The sequence below is a fragment of the Antechinus flavipes genome, chromosome 1 (genome assembly GCF_016432865.1).
Source record: "Antechinus flavipes isolate AdamAnt ecotype Samford, QLD, Australia chromosome 1, AdamAnt_v2, whole genome shotgun sequence".
Lineage (NCBI taxonomy): Eukaryota > Metazoa > Chordata > Mammalia > Dasyuromorphia > Dasyuridae > Antechinus > Antechinus flavipes.
In genome coordinates this window covers 669,002,475-669,019,499 of record NC_067398.1, presented here as the reverse complement: position 1 = coordinate 669,019,499, position 17,025 = coordinate 669,002,475, and the positions used below count along the sequence as shown (strand labels likewise).

Sequence of the window (17,025 nt, the reverse complement as noted above, 5' to 3'; positions counted from 1 at the left end):
AGGAAATGCATCAGGTCCCTTCTGTGGGCTGCCTGTAAGAATGCTGATGGCCCATCTAACTATAGAAATCTTTTAACTGTGCTGCCTTTCTTTAAAAAGATTTGGTTCTTCCCTCAATAAGCAAAGATCCTGACCCTTCTCCACACACACTTTCCCCACTCTTATGGGGAAGTGGGGGGGGAAGGGATCAGAGGGAGTGTAAAATATCTCAGCACTGCCAACCCAGCTTACCAGCCCCTGAGGTGCTGGGACTGTCCTGGGATAAAAGGGGAAACAAGGCCAGACCCCAATTCCCTACTGGGAAGCAGGACGTCGGGGACCAGTTCAGCCCCTGTGGTGTGATGCAGTTTCTCCATTGTTCCTCAGACAGTTTCTGGGGCACCTATAGGCCTAAGTCTGGGAGAGATTTGTATTAAAAGGCGCTTCTGCTCCGAGTGTTTTTTCAGGAGGCAGAAGTTGCCCTAAGAAGAAAAGAGCTGAGAGTCTCAGGTTGCAACAGCTGTTAGCAACAGAGTGGAAGAAACATTGAGGTTTGGACTCCGAAAAAGTCAAGGAGGTGGGTGGGTCCTAGGTTTCATTAGGTTGAGTTTTTTAGCTTTAAAAGAAGCAAGTGTCCTGGGTGTGTTTTGGCTCGAAGCTTTTGCCTGAGGGCAAAGTGTTAATCAATCCCAGCCTTTGAAAGAAAAACAGCACTTTAAAGGATGGACTTGTCTGGAGAGTTGGTGGATGGAGAGAGAGATTGGTATTCAGCTAATCTATTCAGAATTCAGGTTTTGAGATTGAGCCATTTTTCTCAAGCCCGGTGTTTGTCTCTGCATTAAGAGACAGCTTAAAAATCTCTAGGGATGGGAGGGAAGCTAATTCATTGCAAAACCTGAAAACTTTCCCATTCTATAAAGTAATCTTCCTAGATGTCTTTAGAAGGTGTCACAAAGGCCTTCCCAAAGGGCCGTTTGCCAAAAACAAAAACAAAAACAAAACCCCAAACCAGGATTTCATCCTCACAGTGTCTTATGACAGACTAATTTCCTCTAAAGACTCCCGGAGCCTGTCAGCAAGCTCAAATTAGCGCAGGAATTTGAGCCACCCCCCCTTCCTTCCTTCCCCCACTTATAGAAGGGTGATATGGTGGGTTTGCCTCAGTGGAAACCTCCTAAGAGGGCCATCCACATTGAGGGCAGGGTAGCGAAGGAGAAGTGTGGTAGGAGTGGGTGTGTTCTCCATTTCAATAGCTCCTCACCTCACTCTAGACAGTATGCACATTCTATAGCCCCTGGGCTCCTGGAGCCGTAGTATCTCTAGGAATGGGGAAGGGATGTAATGACCTCGTATTTAAAATCAGCTGGAGTCAGGAATTCAGGTTAAGGGAAAAATCTTCACTCTTTATTCTTTTTCAGATGAAGGGGGATTGTGATAGCAATATGGGCAGTTGCGACAGGAAGCCAGCTAGAAGAGGGGGATGGGAGGTGAAGGGCAGTCGCAATACTAATGGGAGCAGCTGTGACAAAATGCCAGCCAGCAGTCTCTCCTTCCGCTTCCCTTTCCACTCCTCTGCCTCCACCCACCAAAATCGTCATTTCCTACACAACACATCAGGACTTGCACAAAGAGTGGGCGGGGGCATTCTTTCTTCAAGCATAAATATTAATAGAGTATGGTCCAAATACTATTTAGCCTCACATGCTTGGGACCTCAGTGCATCAACTCGAGCCTCAGCCCATTACATCTCCCGCTTTCTTTTGTTTTAGAACACAGGTGGTCATGCCATCCCTGACTCCTCAGGGAGGTCAGAGAGGGAAAACAGGGAACAAGTCTAGAGAGCTGGAGAAAAGGACAACAGGAAAGACAGACTTCTTTCCTTAAGGTGTTCACGGATTTCTTAAATGGCTTCAGTTTCTCCCATTAACTCATTTCTTGCTGCAGTCAAGGAATGAGGGGAGAAAAGGAAAAAAAAAAAAAAAAAGCCATCGTCTAAAGAATTTAATTTGCCTTGACCTGGACTTTTTTTCCCCAGCCATCATTCCAAGGGTCTTTCTTGAAGCTGCAACCTGGCCAGGGTTGGAGCCCAGAAAAAAACCTTTGTTGGCAGGGACATAGAATGCCAATCCAGAAAATAGAACAGAGTGTGTTAAGAGCAAGAGGTCTTGGGACTAAGAAAATTAGGAGCAAAAGAGTTCCCACCTGTAGGGGTAGGTAGGAAAGTGTGTGTGTGTGTGTGTGTGTGTGTGTGTGTGTGTGTGTGTGTGTGTGTGTGTGTGAGAGAGAGAGAGAGAGAGAGAGAGAGAGACAGACAGACATAGCCTGGTTTAGCTAGGTTATCTCTCTACAAGCAGCTAAGAGAAGGTTTTAAGTAGAGCTTAAGTGAGGCTAAGAAAAAAAAAAAAAAACGGAGAGCAGTTTAAAATCCCCTGTCTTTTCAGACAGCCTTGTGAGCATGCAAAAGCATAATTCTGAGGCTTCTACAGTTAAAAGGCTGTGACGGGCGGGGCATTGATCTAACACAGGATGGGGCTGGGGAAACCCAGTCCCACTTTAAAAGGTATGGGACGAGCACGCTTCCTGAGGGCTGGAAGCTGCGGCTTTAAGAGCCAGGTAAAGGTCTGGGAGGGGCGCGGCCCACTTGTTCAGATTGCTAGCAAAGTTCCCTTTTAAAAGTTGGGGAAAACCTTTCCGGAGATTTGAGAAGATTTAGATTGAGTCCCCAATCTCCCCACTGTACAGTAACCCCCCAGAAGGGGACAGGATGGGAGCATTTAAATGGCAGGTTACCAAGCCACATGGGAGAGGTCTGAAACAGGCCCGAGTTCTACACTCCCCACTCCATGGAAGAAGGGGGAGGAAAGGCCAGAGCGAGGGCAGGGGAGGAAGAGATGCCATATTACCCGGCGCAGTGCATCCCGAACGGTGAGGGCTCCTCTGGCGGTTCCACGCAGGAACTTGAGGGCGGGCAGCTCATCTAAGCCCCCAAATCTTGCTGGGAGAGTAAGACCTGAAGGGGAGACCGCTTACCCCTGTCCAGGGACATTCTCTAAACTCACCCCAACTCAGTGACCTTTCTTCTCGTGACTACAGCCTGACCATTAGAGACTCCATTACATTTAACAGTAGCGTGGGAGAAGGGCCCAAACACGGCTCCTCTTACGTTTCTCCGCTTATCTCCCCAGAATAGAGCAAAGAGAGCGCTGGCTGGGACCCCCGAGAGGGGTGGGGTCCCCAAAATGGCCATGTGTCTCCTTGGTCTGGAGGGGGCTGTTAAAGAGACTCTTTCTCTTGTGTCTCAGAGTTCCTGCCTGAGAACAGGGCTTTCTGGTGACAGAGAAAAAAGATGAGAAATGCGCTGAGATGCAAAAGAAGGGCCTTCATCTCTGGAAAGCATTTGGACAGAGGGAGTTTCTTCAAGCAAAGCCTCTGCTCCAGGAAAGATTTTAGAGGCAGGGGAGTGTCTAGACAGGTAAAAACTTCCTAAAGACTTGTGCCAGAGCTTAGAGCTCCAACGACGGCTGCAGTGTCCACTGCAAGATAAGGAAAGAAAAAAAGTCTTTTACCTTGTCCAGAGTTCCGGATTGCTTGGTCCTGCTATCTGTAAAAAATAGAAGCCTTTTTACCTGAAATGGAAGCGGGATGAGACAGAATGCAGATATTCTCCCCACTACCTTTAGAGATAGAGTGAGACGGAAGAAGGAATGCAGATTTTTCCCGGAAGATTACTGCCCAAACAGCTCAAAACCCAGACTGGTTCTGAGTGCCCTGAAAAGGTGGGGTTTGGTTCGGTCACCATATTATCTAGTCTCCAGTGTTCGTTTCGTCAGGGAACCAAATGTTGGGCTCTAGATCTGGGGCACCTAAATGAAATTAGGCTTTAGTTGAGGTCTAGTGGCAGGTTTGGGGTAGAGGGAGTCAAACAGAGCTCCCCTGCAACCCCCTTGGATTCAGTGCAAGGATACAGTGGTAAATGAGGTCTAGTAGCCGCCGGAGTCCCCAATAAGGGCATTTGTTGGCCTGAGAGCTAGATTGATAAATGAGGTTTATTATTGGGTTTGGAAGTAAGGAGATTCAGAGGTCCTCAAACTAGGCCTGCGGGCCAGATGCGGCAGCTGAGGACGATTATCCCCTTCACCCAGGGCTGTGAAGTTTCTTTATTTAAAGGTCCACAAAACAAAGTTTGTGTTTTTTACTATAGTCCAGCCCCTCTCCAACAATTTGAGGGACAGTGAACTGGCCCCCTATTTAAAAAGTTTGAGGACCCCTGAATAGGTGAAGGTAGAGATAAGGAGGGCACCAGACAGAGGGTCCAGTGGACGAGGGTCTCACATGGCTAGCATGTTTGGGATCTCTGCAAAGAGGTCTCCTTTTTATAATGGGAGATTTAGCTCGAGGGGCTTTTGGGTGTAGCCCCAAAGTTGGCTCAGAGTTAGAGGGTAATTACATTAACTGGGGGGGTGGGGGAATGGGAATCAAAGATAGGAATCTTTCCCACATCACATCTACCCTCCCTGTGAGTTAGGTGATAGAGATATATGAACCCCATTTTCCTGAGGGGGAAATAGGCCCAGGGAGGTTTCTGGGAGGCCACATTATTTATATGATTTATATAGTACATCTAAGACTCGAACCAAAGGGCCCAAGCCATCTCCTGGAAGTTTAATTTCATTCAGCCAGTACAAGTGCCAATCATGAGATGTGCCCCGGGATTTCTCTCATTCAACCAATAATCCCTTAAAGTATCTGCCCTGTACCAGGCACTGGGAATACAGTAAAAAATGAAATAGTCCCTGCCTTCCAGGAGCTCACATTCCCTGACTCCATAACACCTATATGTAAGTCTCGTCAAAAGCAATGCAAAAGTGACCAATTAGGAAAGACTTGTTTCTTTTTAGTGGTTCAGTGATCCCGAGCAGTCCGGATAGACTTCAGACATTAAATGCCATCTGCCTCCAGAAAAAGAACTTTGGAGATTGAATGGAAACCAACACATGCTATGAACATAGCATTTCTTTTTTTTTCTTCCTTTCCCATGATTTTTCCCTGTTGCGCTCTCCAACAAGATTCATAAAGGGATGTGTATTAAAAATAAATGAATAAAAATTAAGTAAAGATGAAACAAACAATGTGGGGGTGGGGAGAGAATTGCAAAGCAATTTGGGAACAGGCCTTAGGTAGCCGGAAGTAGAGGAGAAGGTCGGGCTTGAGTTGAGCCCAAAGATATGTAGCCCCCCTTAAATAGAGTCTCTCGGCCGGTCCACAAAGTCCCCACGCCCTGGTACTCTTCTCTGCCAGGATTAGCAGGTGTGAACACTTTTTATAGGTCTTCCTTTCTCTTTTGGGAAAATTAGTCCCTGGAAATCTGCGCTTTGATTGAAATCTTGAGGAAGGAAGACATTTTAAGACGTGGAGGTGACGAGGAAGTGTTTCCCTGGACAGGGGGTGACCTCCTTAGCTGGAGAAGGCAGAATATAGATTTAATTTTCTAACTTTGGACAGACGAGAAAAATATGGAACGCTTCACGAATTTGCGTGTCATCCTTGCGCAGGGGCCATGCTAATCTTCTCTGTATCGTTCCAATTTTAGTATATGTGCTGCCGAAGCGAGCACAAACGCTGTTGGCTCTAGATTTTATTTAAGGCACAGAAATTCAAAGACCTTTCACATACGGTAACTCAATCGAAAGTTCTGAATGCCATAAGCTTTGTTATCTTTTAAAAAACTGGTTTTTTTTAACACCACTTAAATATATATTTATTATCAAAACTCTTGGAAATATTTCTATTTTGAAATTAATCTTTGCTTTACTGAGACCGTAGTGGCTGCTGGGTGTTGGCGTGATTAACATATGACGCCCAAATGAAACGCCCCATAGGATGGCGGACGGCGTGAGGCTCGAACCTCCTCTATCCCAGAAGCCACCGCGAAGCTACACTGTAGCTCTCGGCGTTTCCGTGTGGGGCTGGTCTGCTATTCCCTGAGCAGGTCCGACGGGAGGCCGGAGCAACCGCTCCGGTTGCAGTTGAGGCAGGAGCGGGAGCAGACCAGGGCACGGAGGCTGGACAGAGCTGAGGTGAGACGTAGGCGGCGTACAGGATGTGCAATCGTGTGGGGGCCGTCCTTGGCTGCGGGTCGGGAATGTGCAGAGGGGGGCGGGGCTTGGCTCCAGGAGAGTCCTGGAGGGCGGGGCGCGAGGGAAAGGAAGTCGCTCAGGGGGTGGAGCCTTAGAAGAAGACTGCTATCGAGTGAGTTCTGAAGAGAGAAGGCGGTGTTTGAGGTGAGGGTTTGCTTGAGGGAGGAGCCTGAAGGAAAGGGCGGGCTGTTAGTTGAAAGCGTGCTGGGAGCTTGGCTTTGGGCTTGAGGTGTTGGAGGAGGTCCCTGAGGTAGGTGTGGGGAGAATGGGAAGCCCTCGATCCCCTGAACTATCTGGAGACTTGAGAACCCGTGCTTGCAGCAGTGGGCAGGAAAGGAGGACCTGTGTTCAAATGCTGCCTCTGACATTGACTCTGACCGAGTCTCCAAATTAAAATTAAAAAAAGAGGGTAAAAAAAGGAATAATGGGAGAATGCTAGAAGGAATAACACTCTTCATATAATTGTTTTATTTTCTTGTTTTCTGTACTCCTGCCCTTAGATAGTAAAAAAACTTGAAAATGGTATAGACCGATTTGAGGTGGATACCGTGAACTGCTAATTCTTTGCCTCATGAACCCGTCTACAAGTAATTTGTTAAATCCTTACAACGTGCCGGGCCCCCTGCTAAGTGCTGCTGGAGATGCAAAGAACATTCTCTCAAGAACCTCACGTCATAATAGGGAGACATCATGTAACTAACTAGGGGCCTCTAAGATCTATACAGCTTGTACACTTTCCTAATTAATGCTGGTGATTTCCCCTAAGATGTCCTTAAATAGTTGTTTGCATAATCTCTTTACCCGCCCGTTGTGAGTTTCTAGGGAAGTAGGGACTTTAAAAAAATCTTTCTTTCTAGCACTTAACACAATGCTTGGCATATAGTAGGAGCTTAATAAAGGCTTCTTGTCGTGACTTGATGGAAAGTATTCTCAGAGGGAAGGCACTTGCAGTGGAGGAGACGGAGAAAGATTTCTTTCAGTAGGTAGGAGGAGGGGCAGAAAGAAGCTGGTAGGGTCCTGTGTGATGGGGTTTGGGCCATCTTGCTACTGGCACAAGAGAATAATCAAATAAAATTACAGCTATCATAATAGTAAGTATGAATTATAATAACAAAACTAAAACAATAGTAATATTGAATTAAAAAAATTATTATTAGTGAGATTTACATTACCTCCACTAAAGGGAAACAGGAAAAATAAAATACAAATTTCTCAAATGCTTCTTCTTTGAGTGTCTCTAGACTGTTTTCAGACTGAAATTCAAAAGCTTTTAAAGAATAAAAAGACAATCAAATGCTTTTTTTTTTTTTCTTTTTAGGACCCGCTGTTTTTTGTCTCCTGGTCTGAGGGACCCAAGCTGGGGACCCTAGAAACCAATCTAGGGGTATGATGGATTTGGCCTATGTCTGTGAGTGGGAGAAAAGGCCCAAAAGCAATCATTGCCCCTCCATTCCACTGGTCTGTGCCTGGTCCTGCCGAAACCTTATAGCCTTTACCACAGACCTGAAAAATGAAGAGGAGAAAGGTATGTCATTTGCTGTAGGAATACTAGTAATGGCTTGAAATTCTTGAGTGATTTACAGTTTACAAAGTGTTTTCTTCGTAGTAGTCTGGCGTAGATGAGTAACTGGGCTTAGTAGGTTAAGTAACATGTCACAGAAGTATAGAAAGAACTGGGACCTGGCCCCTTGGGCTCCTGGCTCCAAAGCTAAGGTTATCTCCTTGGGGTTTAATTAAATTCAGCAATTATCAAGTGAGTGGCAACTGAGTGATGTTATTCTCATCCCAGTTTCTCAGATGAGGAAACCAGGATTCATGGTGGTTACTCAGAGCTCTTCAGAAATGGATTTTGGACTAGAACCCAGGACTCCTGGGCTACTTGGCTCAAGCCCAAAAAGAAAGACTCCTTGCATACTGACTTAGGAAACCACAAATTAATATGATCTCTGCTGAATGTAATTTTTTTTTTATTGTTAAACATTTCCCAGTTACATTTTAATCTGGTTCAACCACTTTGATATAGAGCAAAACTTCTTAAATTGTAATTGAATTATCTAACTGAAATTTTGATTTATTATCAGTAAATCTTTGATTTACTTTGATTTGATACCTATTATATATATATATGTATTTGTGTGTGTGTGTGTGTGTGTGTGTGTGTGTGTGTGTGTGTGTGTATACACCTGGGAGTCACATAAAAATTGTTTGGACAAAAAGGCATCAGAAATGGAAAATATTTAAGAAGCCCTGATATAGAGCCAGGTGCTCAAGCGGAGATCATGACCTGTTTAGGCAGTCCATCCTTTCCTTAGAATTCCCTGGTTCTCCTGTTGTATCTTAGAGCATTGGATTAAGGGTCATTACTGTGGCTCTGGCCCCTGCTTCCTCTTTTACAGAATGAGGGAGGGGAGCAGAAATGCTGAGCTAAGCTGAGACCTCTGAGGTTTCTTTCTGCTCCATGCACACTAGCCATTTGTTTGTTTTTGATTGAAACTGTGATTCTTCACAGCATAAGAAGCTCCCTTCACAACCGGGGCCTGGGGTCATAGAGAGCATCCTTAGGCATTGACTGCAAAAGAAAGCTAAAGCCACTTTGCACTAATTCTGCTTTGCAGTCCTTATCCTCTCCCCACCTCCTATAGACTGTTTTGCCCTTTAGAGTAGGTTTATAAGAGCTAGCTAACTGTGATGCTATTAGCAGCCTCCCTGCAACCCCTATTCCTATCCTGCAGGCCCCGAGAACTGCCTTGTCCAGGCCTGATGTTTTCAGTTGAGTCTTGAGTTTTGTGATCTCATTTGGGGATCCTGGAGGGGTTTGCATTTCTTTTTTTACAGAGGGGAAACTGAGGCAAAGAAGGTTAAATAACTAGTTGTCATCCAACTAGTGAGAGTTCCAGGCCAGATTTTAACCCAGGAAGATGAGTCTTCTGATTCCAGGTCCAACACTCTGTGCACCCCCTCACCACCTCCATCCATTCTAAAGTCCCTTTGACCCAATTCACCTCCTGCTTAAATGGAAACCCCTATAAGCTCTGTTCTTTTGTTCCTTTGGGGAGTTTCAGCTGTGGGGGCGGGGGGGGGGGGCGCGACTCCCTCACTGGTGAACTCAGTCAACTCTTGTTGGTTCTGAACTTAGGGTATTGGGTTTGGGAGATGGTTTTGATTTATGGCAGCACTACCAGTCTCACAAGAAACATAATTAGCCCATTTTAATACAGTACTTTGCCCCTTACCAGATTCTGGGTGCTATTTTTCTAATGCATTTGTAATTTCCCCTTGCATTATACATCCAAACCTTGAGGTGCCTGGGGATCGTGCCTTTCCTGGTGTGAGGAGCATCCCTTGAGTGTCGGGTTAAATATGTTTTGACAAGTGAGCAGGAAGGCGCTTGGGTTTTTGAAAGCCTTTCTCCTTATCCATTTTGCCGAAGGCGGTTTTTGATAAAGTGTCATCAGTATCTGCTTTTTTTTCTCTCCTCAGATTTGACCCACATGATTCATATTTTGGATACGGAGCACCCCTGGGATGTGTACTCTATTAATTCTGAACACAACGAAATGATCACTTGCCTGGAGTGGGATCAGTCTGGTAATGGGAGTTCTATTTTCTGTCCCTTGTTCTTACTGGCCAGGTTGGGGCCATACTGGGCATGTGTGGCCCTTGGACAGGGTGCAGGGTGAGGGTGAGTAGGGCAGCCCCTGAAGGATGAAGTTCCACTTTTTAAAATAGTCGTGCTTTGGTCTTTGGCCCTCGGACATCAGATTGTAGAGCTGGAGACGGTCGGTGTTGGAGCCCTTGTAGTCCATTTCACAGAGGGGGATATTTAGTATAATAGCCTATAGATAACAAGGTGATCCCTAGGTCTGAATGCAGTTGTAAAGCTATTGAATCTTAAAGACTTTTGGGACACCTTGTTTCCGTGGTACCTTATGCTTACAAAGCACTTGTTAAATATTTTCTTTTGTATCGTGACCTTAGCAATCCTCAGCTGCAGGAACATTTCTCCAAAGCTCTTTCATATATATTATTCTCATGGGTAAGGATTGGTGTCCCCATTTTGCACACCTCCTCAGCACCTCCTTCCTCCTCCTTGCCCCTTCATTCCCTTCCCTTCTCTGATTAGAGGGGGGAGGGTGGCCATTCTAGTTCTCCTCCCAGGTACTCTGTTGGACCGCTCAGGATTGCAACCTGCCCCGCCCCCTAAGTATATCTTCCCTCCTTAATTCCTCTCTCATGTCAGCTCTTTCTATGTTGTAAGATCCTTGAGAGCAGAGACTATCTTGTTTTTTGTGTGTCTCTCATCCCACTGTGTTTTTAACACGGAGCTTGGCCCACAGTGGTCACTTAATATTCATTCATTGACTGGCTAATGACTTACTTAAGGCCTTATGGCTGGTTAGTGACATTATAGAGACTCCAGGGGTTCTGCCTCCTAGTCTTATACTATGAGGCAACTCGATAGAGTGGAGGATAGAGCAGCAGGCCTCCTCATCCCGAGTTCAAATCCAGATGCATATACTTAGCTAACTATGATCTTGGGCAAATTATTTAACCCTTCACTGTCCGAATTTTCTTTTTTTGCTTTTCTTTTTTCTTTCTTTTTTTTTTTTTTTTTGCTTTTTGCTGAGGCAGTTGGGGTTAAGTGACTTGCCCAAGGTCACACAACTAGCCCAGAATGGGGATAATAATAGTTTCTACCTCTCAGAGTTGTTGTGAGGCTCAAAATGAAATAATATTTATAAAGCACTTTTCAAACCTTAAGCACTGTAGAAATACTAGTAGTATTATCTCCTATTACACCAATGATCTTTGTCCACTTACATAAAGTTCCTCACCTCCTTCTCCCCCATTTCCCCTACATTGTAGGGTCTGAACCTTTTTTCTTTTCTTTTCTTTTTTTTTTAATAACTTTTTATTGATAGAACGCATGCCAGGGTAATTTTTTACAGCATTATCCCTTGCACTCACTTCTGTTCCGATTTTTCCCCTGCCTCCCTCCTCCCCTCCCCCAGATGGCAAGCAGTCCTTTACATGTTGAATGGGTTGCAGTATATCCTAGATACAATATATGTGTGCAGAACCGAACAGTTTTCTTTTTGCACAGGGAGAATTGAATTCAGAAGGTATAAATAACCCGGGAAGAAAAACAAAAATGCAAGTAGTCCACATTCACTTCCCAATGTTCCTTCTCTGGGTGTAGCTGCTTCTGTCCATCTTTGATCAATTAAGGCTCTCTTTATCGAAGAGATCCACTTCCATAGAATACATCCTCAAACAGTATCATTGTTGAGGTATATAATGATCTCCTGGTTCTGCTCATATCACTTAGCATCGGTTCATGTAAGTCTCGCCAGTCCTCTCTGTATTCATCCTGCTGGTCATTCCTTACAGAACAATAATATTCCATAACGTTCATATACCACAATTTACCCAGCCATTCTCCAATTGATGGGCATCCATTCAATTTCCAGCTTCTAGCCACTACAAACAGGGCTGCCACAAACATTTTGGCACATACAGGTCCCTTTCCTTTCTTTAGTATCTCTTTGGGGTATAAGCCCAGTAGTAACACTGCTGGAACAAAGAGTGTGCACAGTTTGATAACTTTTTGAGCATAGTTCCAAATTGTTCTCTAGAATGGCTGGATGTGTTCACAGTTCCACCAACAATGTATCAGTGTCCCTGTTTTCCCACATCCCCTCCAACATTCCCCATTATCTTTCCCTGTCACTCTAGCCAATCTGACCGGTGTATAGTGGTATCTCAGAGTTGTCTTAATTTGCATTTCTCTGATTAATATTGATTTGGAGCATATTTTCATATGTCTATGAATAGTTTCAATTTCTTCACCTGACAATTGTCTTGAACCTTTTTTCTTTGAAGAGGTGGGGGCCTATGGGTCTAAAATGTCACATACACATGCTATTACATAGGCAATGCTGAGTTTGCAGAATGTTGGAACTTAGCTTTTTCTTTTTGATTTTTATACAGTAAGGAAGCCTTGCTACACAGCAGAGGGAGCGTAAGCAGGGATTATGTTTGAAAGGAAACTGAAATGATATAAAAGTGAAGGCATCAGGGAATTATTACTTTTTTTTTTTTTTTTTAACGAATAAGCCTTAAACAAGATTCAAGGAATCTCAGGGCCTGCTTGGCTGCCTTTTGGCTTTCTGGCCAGTTTTTTCTCCTCACTCCTCTGCTTCTCTTTCAGGCTCCAGGCTCCTGTCGGCCGATGCTGACGGGCATGTGAAGTGCTGGAGCATGACCGACCACCTGGCCAACAGCTGGGAGAACACCGTGGGCAGCATGGTGGAAGGCGACCCCATTGTATCTCTGTCCTGGTTACATAACGGAGTGAAGCTTGCCCTGCACGTGGAGAAGGTTGGTGAGGGGCTGAGCCGGACCATGCTCAGGACCTGCTGGGCTGGGTCCCTGTGCTCCCACTGCAGCGGGGTCGGAGCCCCGACCTGCCCACAGCTCCTCTCCTTGCCGGCCCGCTGCACTCCCTGGCCTCCTCTGGTTTGGGGGATCTCTGCTCGGGCTCCTGCTCTTCTAAGTGTCAGGGATCCCCCTTATCTAAATTGTTGCTGCCATGAGATGCTTCTCCCTCTCAGGAGCCTGCCTCTTTCCCTTAGGTCATCAGAGCCACTGGGGGTTTAAGCAAAGATGGACAAGAGGAAGAGTGTGATTATTTGAGAAATGATACTCCAGAGGAAAGAAACCAGGCACGAATTGAGGCTTGTTTTTGATGGGCTGCTATGGTTTTTGAAGTGGGAGGGCATGTTTGGATGAGGGCCCTGCCAGCTCTAGTGTTCTCTCTCATGAGAGGTTCTTTCCTGAAAGCCAAAGGTGCCTCCTAGTAGCACAGTGGGGTGGATGTGACCCCACCTGTTTCTCTCTAATGTCTTCATGGAAGAAACCTTCTCTGATCTAATACCAGTTTCATCAAGGTTTTATAGAGATGAGTAGAAATTGCCAGGATGTATAATCCACTTACCCAGTCACTTTGTGTGTGTGTGTGTGTGTGTGTGTGTGTGTGTGTGTGTGGTTTGAACTTAGTCTTTTTTTTTTTTTTTAATTTAATTTTATTTCATTATAACTTTATGTTGACAGAATCCATGCCAGGGTAATTTTTTTTTTACAACATTATCCCTTGCACTCGCTTCTGTTCAGATTTTTCCCCTCCCTTCCTCCACCCCCTCCCCTAGATGGCAAGCAGTCCTATATATGTTAAATAGGTTACAGTACATCCTAGATACAATATATGTGTGCAGAACCGAACAGTTTTCTTGTTGCACAGGGAGAATTGGATTCAGAAGGTATAAATAATCCGGGAAAAAAAACAAAAATGCAAATAGTTCACATTCATTTCCCAGTGTTCTTTCTTTGGGTGTAGCTGCTTCTGTCCATCATTTATCAATTGAAACTCGGGTCTCTTTGTCGTCTTTTTTTTTTTAATAGCTTTTTATTGACAAAACATATGCATGGGTAATTTTTCAACATTGCAAAACATTCTGTTCCAACTTTTCCCTTCCTTCCTCCTACCCCAGGCAGTCCCATACATATTAAATATGTTAAAGTATATGTTAAATACAATATATGTATACATATTTATACAGTTGTGTTGCTACACAAGAAAAATTGGATTTAGAAAGAAGGTAAAAATAACCTGGGAAGAAAAACAAAAATGCAAGCAAACAAAACAGAAAGAGTGTAAATGCTATGTTGTGGTCCACACTCATTTCCCAGAATTTTTTCGCTGGGTGTAGCTGGTTCTGTTTATTACTGATCAATTGGAACTGATTTGGATCCTCTCATTGAAGATGGCCACTTCCATCAGAATTTATCCTCATATAGTATTGTTGTTGAAGTGTATAATGATCTGGTCCTGCTCATTTCACTCAGCATCAGTTCCTGTAAGTCTCTCCAGGCCTCCCTGAACTCATCCTACTGGTCATTTTTTACAGGACAATAATATTCCATAACATTCATATACCACAATTTATTCAGCCATTCTCCAATTGATGGGCATTCACTCATTTTCCAGTTTCTGGCCACTACAAACAGGGCTGCCACAAACATTTTTTGCACATGGGGGTCCCTTTCCCTTCTTTAGTGTCTCTTTGGGGTATAAGCCCAGTAGAAACACTGCTGGATCAAGGGGTATGCACAGTTTGATAACTTTTTGGGCATAGTTCCAATTGCTCTCCAGAATGGCTGGATATATTCACATTTCCACCAACAGTGCATCAGTGACCCAGTTTTCCCACATCCCCCCCAACATTTGACATTATCTTTTCCTTTCATCTTAGCCAATCTGAGAAGTGTGTAGTGGAATCTCAGGATTGTCTTAATTTGCATTTCTCTGACCAATAGTGACCAGTCACTTTTTTTAAAGTCAAAAATCTGTGATATTTTCCATTCTTTTGGAGTCTTTCTCTTTCACCTGTTTTGTAAAAAGATCCCTGAGTACCTTTAAACTTGGTCTGTGACAACTAGCTAAAAAGCCCTGGCTTTGCCTCGAACTGAGAGTACACGGGTAGAGTTCCTTCTGTCTTCCTTCTAGTCCCCTGCTAAATCTAGCATCCAGTTCTCACAGCTTCAAGCTGAGATACCTTATGTACTAATTCAGTGGTCTCATGATCTCCATGTTCTCCCACAGTACTGCACCAAGAGCTTATGGTGTTCTGAAGACTTCCTCCAGATCCTAACAGACAGTGATCTCAGCCTACTGTGTGGGCTGTCCAGCTGTTAGCCCTTGATTTCGCTAGGTAGATGCCACATCTCTTGACAGGATACTGCCTTCTCTCCTGTTAATTGTGTGCTACAGCCTGCCCATCCCCTCCGTGTGCTTTTCCAGAGCCCTTCAGGTACCCCACAACTTTAGATCTTCATAATTGGTTCAGCCATTCCCCAGTTGGTAGACAGTGCCCCTTAGTCTCTAACTCTTTGCCATGTCAAAAAGGCTTGGTATAAATATTTTGGTATATATGATTCTTTTCCCTCTTTCGTCGATCTCTTTGTAGATTAAGCCTCATTTGGTATCCCTAGGCCAAAGGGTATGCACAGTTTGCAGTTTCTCGAAGGCAGCAGAGCCCTGTTTTCTTTCTGTTCCAATTCAGGCCCAGTTCCCATCCGTCTGCTAGGCTTGTCCAAGATATGTGTACTAATGGTTGAGCTTGAGAGGCTCTTTCATGTCACCTGGACTATAATAAGCATTTTTCATCCACTTGGGTTCTCTTATGTGGAATCAGGTTGTACTTTTTTGACTGATTAGGGACTTTATTCAGAAAACTCCCAGGAGCTTCCGTGAGACTACCATCTCTATGAGATCCCTCTTCTTTTTGACCTCCAAGGATGTCTTCAATATGTCTATAGGGTCATAAATATTATGCATAAATATGGAAAATTGACTTATGGGTTCATGTTGATATTTTCTCATTTGTCTTTTGTTGGACATAATGTGCAGCATTTGACATTTTCCTTTCTTTCACATATCTTGAGATTTTTTTTCAGCGTCCTCTGAATTGTGCCTTATCCAGCATAAACTAAACATCTGCTTTAGTTTAATTGTTCTTTCTTTGCTTTGTTTTCTTTAAGGATGTTTCTTTTGACTCATGCAAAAGGACCATGATCTCTATCACGACAGACAAAACTTTCGTGTTATTTAATTGGCATAGTCAGACTCTGTAAGGTTTATAAGTCTCTTATTTTTTGTTTCTGAATCATGTTTGCCTTCATTTTTTGCTGGCCTTCCTAAGATTACCTTGACACTTAAATTATAGGACTAAAGGGTTATTGTTGCTTTATTTTTAAACCAGATTAGAAATGAGGAAATTCTCTCTCCCCATGCAGATAATCATCTGTTTTTCAGTTAACAATTGTAGAGAATTGCCCGTAACCCTAAAGGATTAAGTGATCTCTCCAGAATTACACAGCCATCTTGAGACCATATCTTCTTGCTGCTGAGATCAGCCTTCTAACCACTCATCATAGTGTCTGTTGTCTCATATTAAAGTGTGTGTTAAATTAATTTGGAGAGTCTTACTAAATTCTTCATAGAATTTCACTATGTCTTCATTCTCTGCTACAGGTGTTGGTTCATGGGCTATAATTATTTCCATGGTGGTTTTTTGTAAATAATTATCTAGAGTTCTGTAATATGAGTTGGAATATGGGTCTGGTTGCCTTTGGATGCATAATTACAAAAAAACCACAACTCTGCAAACTCCATTATTTAGCTCTCCAAGGAGAGTCAGTGAGTCATCCTTCCATTAACCCTAGTTTCCCTTTGTCTTCTGGTCTCATTTACAGTGAGAATGTTAAGATTGATATGATTCACCTTGAATCTTGAAGCTTTTCTGTCATTCTGGAACCCAACAGGTTCCATTGGCACCTTCATAGTTTGATTGAAGTTTAGAAACAAGAGTTGGTAGATTTCACTCTTTTACTCTTCTTTGTTTTTCTTGGAGTATCCAAATGAGCCTTCTTTGCCCCCTTCCAGGACAGTGACAGTCCAGCTCCCTCCTCAGATACCACATGGGACTGTAGATAGCCTATTGAAAACTTGGGTTTGAATGCTAGCCTCCCCTACCAACTAGGTGTATGATTTTGAGCAAGTACATAACCTTTTGGCCCTGTATTCTTATGTTTAAGATGAAAGAATTTAGACTCAAGTCCCTTCAGTCTTAAACCTTATGAGCCTCTGACTCCTAAATAGAAAGATCCATAAAATGATAGTTCTCCTGTTAACTTGAGATTATTTTAAATTCATTGGGTATTTGTAGACATAATGGTCTTCCATAGGAGACCCAATTCGAACCTGTGCAGAAAAATTAAGTCTTTGAAATCAAGTTGTAACGCTAACTTTCCCTTAACCGAAGAAATACAGTTCTTTTTTTTTTTTAAA

At 43.8% G+C, this 17,025-nt stretch overlaps 1 protein-coding gene and 1 non-coding gene across 2 annotated transcripts in view; one reads left to right on the top strand and one right to left on the bottom strand.

Moving 5' to 3' along the window:
* Positions 1-5,486: 5,486 nt before the first annotated feature.
* On the bottom strand, positions 5,487-5,593 carry LOC127546174 (U6 spliceosomal RNA). The gene has a single exon (XR_007950008.1). It is a non-coding gene; the product is annotated as a U6 spliceosomal RNA (small nuclear RNA).
* A 238-nt stretch (positions 5,594-5,831) lies between these two features.
* Positions 5,832-17,025, top strand: part of MED16 (mediator complex subunit 16) — a 47,643-nt gene continuing 36,449 nt past the window's right edge. The window contains exons 1-4 of the mRNA XM_051972127.1: positions 5,832-6,056; positions 7,435-7,641; positions 9,597-9,704; positions 12,328-12,497. Of these exons, the coding sequence (XP_051828087.1) occupies positions 7,503-7,641; positions 9,597-9,704; positions 12,328-12,497 (417 nt within the window). The 5' untranslated portion in view covers positions 5,832-6,056; positions 7,435-7,502. The remainder of the gene's footprint in view (positions 6,057-7,434; positions 7,642-9,596; positions 9,705-12,327; positions 12,498-17,025) is intronic.